The following is an 11,264-nucleotide window of genomic DNA, read 5'->3' as shown; positions in this document are numbered from 1 at the left end:
GATGCATAAGGAGGAGTGATAAGGAGGAGACTCCACCCAAAGTGGGGTATGAATACCACCACGGGGAAAGCTATGTCTTTGACTGAATACCGCTGTATCGACCCTTTGGGAAGAATTCAACTTGTCCGTGAGTTATTTACTCTGAAAATTAGAAGCTAACAACATGGATCATGAAAGGAGAATGATGCATTACACACAGACTAATACACAAGCTCACAGACCACAATGCCCTGCTACGTGCGGAGAGTGTGCATCCCCTTCCCCTCAAGAATGGTCTACCATATTGTCACGCCCTGGCCTTAGTTATCTTTGTTTTCTTTATTGTTTTGGTTAGGTCAGGGTGTGACATGGGGGATTTATGTGTTTAGTTTGGTCTAGGGTTTTTTGTATGTTGATGGGGCTGTATCCTTTCTAGGTAGTTTGTAGGTCTATGGTTGCCTAGATTGGTTCTCAATTAGAGGCAGCTGTCTATCGTTGTCTCTGATTGGGAACCATATTTAGGCAGCCATATTCTGTGGGTACATTGTGGGTGGTTGTCTTCTGTCTTTGTGTCATTGCACGAGATAGGACTGTTTTGGTTTTCACATTTGTTGTTTTGTATTGTGTAGTGTTCTCGTGTATGGTCTTTATTAATGCAACTGCTGTGTCAGATTTCAAAAAAGCTTTACGGAAAAAGCAAACCATGCAATAATCTGAGTACGGTGCTCAGAGCCCAAACAAGCCAAAAAGATATCCGCCATATTGTGCAGTCAGAAATAACATTATAAATATTCACTTACCTTTGATGATCTTCATCAGAATGCACTCCCAGGAATCACAGTTCCACAATAAATGCTTGATTTGTTTGATAATGTCCATCATTTATGTCCAAATAGCTCATTTTGTTAGCGCGTTTGGTAAACAAATCCAAACTCACGAAGCGCGTTCACTAGGAGCAGAGAAAAAGTCAAAAAGTTCTGTTAGTCCGTAGTAACATGTCAAACAAAGTATAGAATAAATCTTTCAGATGTTTTTAACATAAATCTTCCTGACAAAGAATTCCTTTGTCTGTAGAAATGCAATGGAACAGAGCTTGCTCTCACGGGAACGAGCGTGGCCAGCTCGTGGCTCTCTGGCAGACCTATGACTTGTTCGACCCCACTTCACAGTAGAAGCATCAAACAAGGTTCTAAAGACTGTTGACATCTAGTGGAAGCCTTAGGAAGTGCAACATGACCAATATCCCACTGTATCTTCAATTGGGAATGAGTTGAAAAACGACCAACCTCAGATTTTTCTCAGGTTTTTGCCTGCCATATGAGTTCTATTATACTCACAGACATCATTCAAACAGTTTTAGAAACTTCAGAGTGTTGTCTATCCAAATAATAATATGCATATATTAGCAACTGAGACTGAGTAGCAGGCAGTTTACTCTGGGCACCTCTGGGCACCTTATTCATCCAAGCTACTCAATACTGCCCCCAGCCATAAGAAGCTAGTGTTCAGCGAAATAACAACACAATGTCAAATACAGGTATCCTAGACAAATACAGTAAGTAACATCCAATCACATTAACCGTTACTCTCTCGCGGGAATTCCACTAACGGTCTGTATGAAGCCAAACGTAGCTGCTGATCATGTTGGTATCTGTACTGATGGTGCAAAAGCCATGATGGGAGACATAGTGGAGTGGTAACGTGCGTGCAAGCAGTTGCTCCCGACACCACTTGGGTGCACTGCAGCATCCACTGAGAGGCTCTTGCTGCCAAGGGAATGCCTGACAGCTTGAAAGACGTTTTGGACACTACAGGGAAAATTGCTAACTTTGTTAAAGCAAGGCCCTTGGACTCTAGTGTATTTTCTGCACTATGCAATGATATGGGCAGCGATCATGTAACGCTTTTACATACAGAGTTCATATGCAAGAATGGCTGGCTCCTACAGACATAGGAGCCAGCCATTCTTGCATGGTCCTCCTTAAGTCATCATTAATAATTCAGTATTGTAATTTTTTTCTCTTTGACTAGAGGTAATGGGATGACCTAGAGTGTATCATCCTGTGAACATTTTATTTAATCAGAAGCCACTTTAGAATGACAAATTATGGGACAAAAATGCTTTTTAATTCATTGGAACAGGGCCATGACGTTATCGTCACTGTCTGTCACTGTCTGTGACGATAATGTCATGGCCCTGTTCCAATGAATTAAAAGGCATTTTTGTCCCATAATTTGTAATTCTAGGAAAGTTCTTATTTTCACTGTACAGGGCCTTTGACATCAAAACATGTTATCAAATCACAATACTCTAATAAAAAGTATGAGCTGGAGTACCCCCAGAGAACATGATTTAGTGTCTAGGTGCTGACTAACGGCGAATAAACTCTAAGATATAAAAAGAAATAAAGAGAGTTGCACACTCTATACACATGAACTCCCAATAATTTATTGGGTAAAACACCAACGTTTCGGGCATCACTGTGCCTTCCTCAGGGTAATGTCATGAATGTTTGAACCAGGTTATATGGACAAGAGGTTCCCAAACTTTTTATAGACCCGTACGTACGTACACCTTCAAACATTCAACCTCCAGCTACGTACCCCCTCTAGCACCAGGGTCAGCGCACTCTCAAATGTTGTTTTTTGCCATCATTGCAAGCCTGTCACACACACATTATATGATACATTTATTAAACATAAGAATGAGTGTGAGTTTTTGTCACAACCCGGCTCGTGGGAAGTGACGTAGAGCTCTTATAGGACCAGGGCACAAATAATAATATAATAATAATCAATCATTTTGCTCTTTATTTAACCATCTTAGATATAAAACCTTATTTGGTCATTGAAAATTGTGAATAACTCACCACAGGTTAATGAGAAGGGTGTGCTTGAAAGGATGCACATAACTCTCCCAATGTTGGGTTGTATTGGAGAGAGTCTGTCTTAAATAATTTCCCACACACAGTCTGTGCCTGTATTTAGTTTTCATGCTAGTGAGGGAAGAGAATCCACTCTCACAGATGTGTGTGGTTGCAAAGGGCATCAGTGTCTTAACAGCGCGATGTGCCAAGGCAGTATACTCTGATGACTTAAGGAGGACCGTGCAAGAATGGCTGGCTCCTATGTCTGTAGGAGCCAGCCATTCTTGCATGGTCCTCCTTAAGCCATCATTAATAATTATTATAATTATTAGTATTATTAGTATTAGTATTAGTATTATAATTTTTTCTCTTTGTCTACAGGTAATGGGATGACCTAGAGTGCATATCCACCCAACTATGTATGATCAGACCTACGGGAGCAAAACATACTGCGACAAAACTGTTTACATTCTCTACCTCTATCATGTTGGACATTGCAAGTGCAGTGACACTGTCCACATGGATTATCAAGTTCTTTCAGCAATTTGATCTCTGTGGTGATAGTTTCAGTGTTGCTTTCTGTGAGTGCTGCTGCTGCGAGTGCTGCTGAAGATGTTATGGGAGGTGTGTGCTGTAAACACTCCAAACTATGGGAGTGCTGTGGCGGTGAGGGGATGTTAGTACCTTGGCAGGCTGTGAGGAATGTATGGCAACATAAATGTCATACAAGCAGACAATGTTTACGGGCTGCCTGGACAGGAGTGATCTCAGGAGGAATTCTTGGGGTGTTTTGAGATTTTTTTGACGAAAGGATTTTTGACTTGCCTTGTTGCTGAACCATCCAGTCTATTTGTCATATACTGTAAATCAACACATTGGTATGCTAATAAAATCAAACAACATCTTCCCCATTGAGTTCAAAGAGAAATATACAGTACATACTATATGCATTATCATTGGGATACACTCATTTGAAGTGTTGCAACAATCAAGTGGTGTCTTGGGGACTATTTTCAAACATCCTGCCTTAAAGATATTACAAACTGGCGTTCTGTTCATTAATGTAACTCTGGTAACTCTGGCTTTTGCAATGTTAGTCTTTGAAAAGAGAAAATGCAAAGGAAATGGCTGCTAAGAATAATTCTCTATGCAGGGGATGTAACAATGTTCGTCTGAGGAAGAAGGAGGAGACCAAAGCTCAGCGTGGTACCTGTTCATATTTCCTTTAATTAACTGAACACTAAATACAAAAGAACAAGAGAATAAATGAAAACCGAAACAGTCCCATATGGTGCAAACACTGAAACGGAAAACAACTACCCACAACCCATAGTGGGAAAACAGGCTGCCTAAGTATGGTTCTCAATCAGAGACAACGATTGACAGCTGCCTCTGATTGGGAACCATACCAGGCCAAACACCTATAAATATAACACACAGAACCAAAATATAGAATGCCCACCCCAACTCACGCCCTGACCAAACTAAAATAGAGACATAAAAAGGTCAGGACGTGAAAGGGTATGAGTTGTGTTGTAGAGTGTGGTTAGGGGGTGTTGCAATGGTTCTGCTTTGCCCTGAGGGTGCATTTCAAAACATCCTACCTCAATGGTAGAAGTTTCAAAGTTGACTAATTATGGCACAAGCTGTGAGGCTACACGGTAACGGAAAAGCAAAACTCTTGACAGATTCACTCCTTCACAAAAGAGACAGGTAAGAGATACTCACAAAATAAAACATATTTTATGTATTGAATACTGTATACTTTTATCAACAACTAATTTGAGGGTTCAGTGTTTATTTCCACGTCATTTGGCAACCATTCATTTATGATTTCAGCATTTGACATAAAGTTAATCAAGTAAGAACCGATATCTACGCTGGTTTTTATCTTATCCATCATTTATTGGTGGCACATTGTATAGTAGTGAATAAAAACTGAAACTAGTATATTTAAACGTCGGAGTCTTTGCTGTCTGCAATTTGGTAAATAAAACTTTGAACCTGGAACCATCTATCAAATATTGTAAGTTGAAATGACTGTTCAGAGACCAATCCTGTGTCTAGTCCTTTTAGATTTAAAGGACTCACAAAAGATGGAGACTTCACAGAGGTCTCCCGTTCTGTCATCCTGTCTGATCTCAATAATAGGTACAGTAGTTACCTCTCATATAACAAACGAGTGTTCAGTGTTTTCAGCATGTTGTCGAGTTTGTGATCTCTTGATCTCTCTGTCTACAGTTGTGCTGAATATCATCTTGTGGATGTTTCTAATGTCAGCAGTGGGATTAGGTGTGTACATCATATTTCCTTTCCTCTCCATACTCCTTACTGCGAGAATGACATTGATGGTGGATAAGATACTGCAAGATGCCTAAAACCACCCATTGAGAGAAACTGACATACTGTGTATATAATCAATCTCCACTTTCTTCCTATAGGGGCTATGCACCTACATGACTGCCCCTTACAGCCTTATATCCCCATCTACCTGCTGGTGATCGGGCTGACGTCCATCGCCTCCCTGCTCCTAGCCTACCTCAATAACACACTGGAGACTGGCTTCCTGAGCCTACTGTGTTCCTCCTGCATCTTCCTCCTCCAACTCTTCAACCTCGGCTGGTTCATCACAGGTAAGCAAGAGGGATGAGGAAAGGAGATTGAGGGAAGGGAGAAGGAGATGGCAATAGGCACATAGGGGCAAATCCTATCTTTCACTTAAGTCAAATTTTCACTTGCATTCATGCATTAATGTCAATGGGAGACTAACTGAAAGGATTCTCCATGTAGAGATGCTAGGGGAAACAAGAATGTTTTGGTGCACAAACCGGTCAACCAGAACACTTGAGCACAGGAAGTTGCAGAATAGCCTAGCACCACCAACTTCACATTGTCATTACCAATACATAGACTCCACAATATGTCACAAAGTAAACAGTAGCGTTATTTCCCAAAATCTGTATATACAGTGCATTGGGGACTACTTTACTATTTCCACATTATGTTACGTTACAGCCTTATTCTAAAATTGACTAAATCGTTATTTTCCCTCATCAATCTACACACAGCACCCCATAATGACAAAGCAAAAACAGGTTTTTAGAAATCTTTGCAAATGTATTAAAAATTTAAAAATTCAATATCACATTTACATGTATTCAGACCATTTACTCAGTACTTGGTTGAAGCACTTTTGACAGCAGTTACAGCCTTGAGTCTGCTTGGATATGATGCTTCAAGCTTGGCACACCTGTATTTGTAGAGTTTCTCCCATTCTTCTGTGCAGATCCTCTCGAGCCCTGTCAGGGTCGATGGGGACCGTCATTGCACAACTATTTTCAGGTCTCTCCAGAGATGTTCGATCGGGGTCAAGTTAGTTCTGGCTGGGCCACTCAAGGACATTCAGAGATTTGTCCCGAAGCCACTCCTGCGTTGTCTTGGCTGTGTGCATAGGGTCGTTGGCCTGTTGGATGGTGAACCTTCACCCCACTCTGAGGTCCTGAGTGCTCTGAAGCGGGTTTTCATCAAGGATCTCTCTGTACTTCGCTACATTCATCTTTCCGTCTATCCTAACTAGTCTCCCAGTCCCTGCCGCTGAAAAACTTCCCCACAGCATGATGCTGCCACCACCATGCTTCACCGTAGGGATGGTGCCAGGTTTCCTCCAGAAGTGACACTTGGCATTCAGGCCAACTCCAAGTGGGCTGTCATGTGCCTTTCACTAAGGAGTGGCTTCCGTCTGGCCACTCTACAATAAAGGCCTGATCGGTGGAGTGCTCCACAGAGGAACTCTGGAGCTCTGTCAGAGTGACCATCTGGTTCTTGGTCACCTCCCTTTCAACCAGAGTAGTTGAAAAACAAGTTTTAATGACTCCAACCTAAGTGTATGTAAACATCTGACTTCAACTGTATGTAAATAAGGTATTTCTGTTTTTATATTTAATACATTTCCAGAAATGTCTAAAAACCTGTTTTTGCTTTGTCACTATGCAATATTTGTTTCAAAATGCTTTGTGATGTAGTCACGACAGACAAAGATATATAGTTAATCAGACTTTACCATGCATGTTGTTTACCAGCACATCAAGTACATGAAGACGGTAAGTAACAATTGGTTTCCGCTTCCTGTTTCCTGTGCAACTTCAATACCACTGCCACTCTCTGTTGTCATCTATGCATAGTCACTTTAATTAACTCTACCTACATGTACATACTACCTCAACTAACTGGTGCCCCCGCACATTGACTCTGTACCGGCACCTCTATGTATATATTGTTATTTTTTCTTCTCCTCTTTAACTTGTTTAACTTGTTTAACTTGATCTCTTATTCTTATCCATATTTTCTGAAACTGCACTGTCGGTTAGGGGCTCATAAGTAAGCATTTCACTGTAAGGTCTACTACACCTGTTGTATTCGGTGCATGTGACTAATAAAATGTTATTTGATTTGATCAATAGTGCTACAGTATTGTGTGTAGATTGATGAGGAAATTGCTTTATTTAAACAATTTTAGAATAAGGCTGTAACGTAACAAAATGTGGAAAGAGTCAAGGGGTCTGAATACTTTCTGAATGCACCGTACCTATTGTCTGACATTAATCCTTGTTTTTCTCTGTATCTTAAGGGAGTGAGTGGGTGTACTCCATATATCCCCCGAACTATGACACGAATGGTGGAGAGAAGTACTGTCAGAGGAAGATATACCTGTTTGCTTTCTGGTTCAACAGCCTGGGCAGCATCTGTATGGCTGTGGTGTTCTTCTGTGGAGTGTTCTTCATCTTCCTTACCTGTGTGAAAATGGCATTTAGGGGACACCATCTACTCCATTCACATAAGAGATCGTATGGTGTGGACGCTTGAGAACTCCGTGGCACAGAAACCTCACTAACATGGTTTTGCTGTTCTTTCTTTCTGTCTGTGTGTATGTGTGTCTGTGGTGCCTGGAGAAGTGGGTATACAATAATGTTCCCAAATGTTCTGCCCGGTGAAGGAAAGTCGCACTGTGTGAAAAATTGTTTTCCCATAGTTTTTCCAGGTATTCACTCTCAATTGCAATTCTCAAAAAATCAATATTTGGGGAGGTGTAGTTGCCATTTAATTCAGTTTCACACCAAGCAAGATACCTTTTGGATAGAGGGGTTTCTGTAGCCTAGTGTACAACGTACAGTTGAAGTCAGAAGTTTACATACACTTAGGTTGGAGTCATTAAAACCTCATTTTTCAACCACTCCACAAATTTCTTGTTCACAAAATATAGTTTTGGCAAGTCGGTTCAGACATCTACTTTGTGCATGACACAAGTCATTTTTCCAACAATTGTTTACAGACAGATTATTTCACTTATCACAATTCCAGTGGGTCAGACGTTTACATACACTAAGTTGACTGTGCTTTTAAACAGCTTGGAAAATTCCATATAATTATGTCATGGCTTTAGAAGCTTCCTTTTATGCTTTGCAGAAGTTAGAATAACAATGATCCAGGGTTTTACCAGCCCTGGTTGCACAATCAATATGCTGTTAGAATTTAGGGAGTCTTGTTTTCAGATTAGCCTTGTTAAAATCCACAGCTATAATGAATGCAGCCTCAGGATATGTGGTTTCCAGTTAACATAGAGTCAAATTAATTCAGTTCAGGGCCATCGATGTGTCTGTTTAGGGGGGAATATATGCGGCTGTGATTATAAACGAAGAGAATTCTCTTGGTAGATAATGAGGTCAACATTTGATTGTGAGGAATTCTAAGTCAGGTGAACAGAATGACTTGAATTCCTTCTCGTTAATCAATAGGCATACCCCCCCCCCCCCCCCCTCTCTTCAAACCAGAAAGATGCTTGTTTCTGTCGGCGTGATGCCTGAAGAAACCAGCTGGCTGTACCGACTCCGACAGCGTGTCTCAAGTGAGCCATGATTCCGTGAAGCAAAGAACGTTACAGTCTCTTATGTCTCTCTGGAATTGCTACCCATGCTCGGATTTCATCTCCCTTGTTGTCAAGAGACTGGATATTGGCGAGTAGTATGCTCGGGAGCGGTGCGCGATGTGCCCGTCTCCGGAGCCTGACCAGAAGACCGCTTTGTCTGTATCTATATCCACAGTAAAACTATAGTCCTATATCGACATATAACCTGAAAGGCCACTCAGCAAGGAAGATGCCACTGCTCCAAAACCGCCATAAAAAAGCCATACTACGGTTTGCAACTGCACATGGGGAAAAAGACCGTACTTTTTGGAGAAATGTCCTCTGGTCTGATGAAACAAAAATAGAACCGTTTGGAGGAAAAAGGGGGAGGCTTGCAAGAACACCATCCCAACCGCGAAGCACGGTGGTGGCAACATCATGTTGTGGGGGTGCTTTGCTGCAGGAGGGACTGGTGCACTTCACAAAATAGATGGCATCATGATGATGGAAAATTATGTGGATATATCGAAGCAACATCTCAAGATATCAGTTAAAGCTTGGTCGCAAATGGGTCTTCCAAATGGACAATGACCCCAAGCAAACTTCCAAAGTTGTGGCAAAATGACTTGAGGACAACAAAATCAAGGTATTGGAGTGGCCATCACAAAGTTCTGACCTCAATCCTATAGAAAATGTGTGGGCTGAACTGAAAAGGTGCGTGCAAGCAAGGAGGCCTACAAACCTGACTCAGTTACACCAGCTCTGTCAGGAGGAATGGGCCAAAATTCATCCAACTTATTGTGGGAAGCTTGTGGACGGTTACCCAGAACGTTTGACCCAAGTTAAACAATTTAAAGGCAATGCTACCAAATACTAATTGAGTATATGTTAACTTCTGACCCACTGGGAATGTGATGAAAGAAATAAAAGCTTAAATAAATCATTCTCTCTACTAGTATTCTGACATTTCACATTCTTACAATAAAGTGGTGATCCTAACTGACCTAAAACAGGATTTTTTACATGGATTAAATGTCAGGAATTGTGAAAAACTGAGTTCAAATGTATTTGGCTAAGGTGTATGTAAACTTCTGACTTCAACTGTAGACCTACAGTGTAAATGTGATGGCAGAGTTCGCAAAAAAAAAGAATGCCCTCCCGATTTATAAAAATCATAATGATATCATTCTGTCTACTTTGGAGTCATTTATGTGAAGGTTTTTTGGTAAAGCCTTGTTTACTCAAACAGCGCCTGATGACTGAATTGCGCTTTGCAAAGATTCAAACAAGACTTTGGACTAAACGTTTTCAATACCTGGTTTGCATACCCATTGTTCCCTTAGTTAGCATAATACTGGTAGATATCATAAGTTGAAACGTCTTTCCTACCTACCCTACAGGCTCCCGATGTCATTCTTCTGTGAGCTGCTCCATGCAACAAACGCTTGAGAGCTGTGTGCTCTTCTTCTTCTCCTTCTTTAACTTTGTATTGGCTAATCGCAACCAAGAGGTGCATATACCACCTACTTACTGTACTGGAGTGTGAGGCCAGTCACAGCCTCCCTATTCATAAATTTCTCTTATCTAGTCCTGTGTTTCCACCTACTGTTCTGGAGTGTGAATTCATTACACTTTGTGACACAAAAAGGGAAGGGAAAAAGGACTGGGAAAAGGGGAAAATAATTCCCTACCAACTAAACCTACAGCCATTAAAATCTCACCAATATTCCACTACTTGACCCTACACCAGGCCGGCAGCCTGGACCCATCTTCCTCTACTACTCTCTTCACTGCCTGAGCATATTACAACTTCTGTACTACTCTAATCCTGGCAACCTCAACCTGCCTTTCTCTCAAATCAAAAATCAAATCAAATATATTGGTCACATACACGTGATTAGCAGATGTTACTGCGGGTGTAGCGAAATGCTTGTGCTTCTAGCTCCGACAGTTCGGTAATATCTAACAAGTAATATCTAACTAATTATACAACATATACCCAAATCTAAGTAGGAATGAATTAAGACTATATACATATGGATGAGCAATGTCAGAGCGGAACAGACTAAGATACAGTAGAATAGTATAGAATACTGTATATACATATGAGATGAGTAATGCCAGATATGTAAACATTAAATTACTAAGATACCATAGAATAGTATAGAAAACAGTATATACATATGAGATGAGTAATGCAAGATATGTGAACATTATTAAGTGAATGAGATACCGTAAAATAGTATAGAAAACAATATATACACATGAGATGAGTAATGGCAGATATGTAAACATTAAATGACTAAGATACCATAGAATAGTAGAGAATACAGTATATACATATTCGATGAGTAATGCAAGATATGTAAATATTATTAAGTGACTAAGATACCATAGAATAGTATAGAATATAGTATATACATATGAGATTAGTAATGCCGGATATGTAAACGTTATTAAAGTGACTAGTGTTCCATTCCTTAAAGTGGCCAGTGATTCCTAGTCTATGCCCATAG

At 40.6% G+C, this 11,264-nt stretch overlaps 1 protein-coding gene and 1 long non-coding RNA gene across 3 annotated transcripts; both read left to right on the top strand.

Annotated features, from left to right (window-relative positions):
* Positions 1–3,753, top strand: LOC116375295 (uncharacterized). The gene is made up of 2 exons (XR_004211052.1): positions 1–127; positions 3,228–3,753. It is a non-coding gene; the product is annotated as an uncharacterized LOC116375295 (long non-coding RNA).
* A 573-nt stretch (positions 3,754–4,326) lies between these two features.
* On the top strand, positions 4,327–7,838 carry LOC116375293 (transmembrane protein 272). 2 transcript variants are annotated; one of them, XM_031832304.1, is made up of 6 exons: positions 4,327–4,559; positions 4,914–4,997; positions 5,088–5,138; positions 5,288–5,479; positions 6,926–6,946; positions 7,474–7,838. In XM_031832304.1, exons 2-6 carry the CDS (start codon positions 4,943–4,945, stop codon positions 7,707–7,709), a joined length of 555 nt encoding a protein of 184 aa, XP_031688164.1. In that variant the 5' UTR covers positions 4,327–4,559; positions 4,914–4,942; the 3' UTR covers positions 7,710–7,838. The 2 variants fall into 2 exon arrangements, with proteins under 2 accessions (XP_031688164.1, XP_031688165.1); XM_031832305.1 differs by lacking the exon at positions 6,926–6,946 and having other exon boundaries at positions 4,337–4,559.
* Positions 7,839–11,264: the final 3,426 nt, after the last annotated feature.

This window comes from Oncorhynchus kisutch, linkage group LG9 (assembly GCF_002021735.2).
Source record: "Oncorhynchus kisutch isolate 150728-3 linkage group LG9, Okis_V2, whole genome shotgun sequence".
Classification (NCBI taxonomy): domain Eukaryota; kingdom Metazoa; phylum Chordata; class Actinopteri; order Salmoniformes; family Salmonidae; genus Oncorhynchus; species Oncorhynchus kisutch.
Note: the sequence above shows the minus strand (reverse complement) of the source record. Positions and strands in the feature narration are given on the sequence as shown.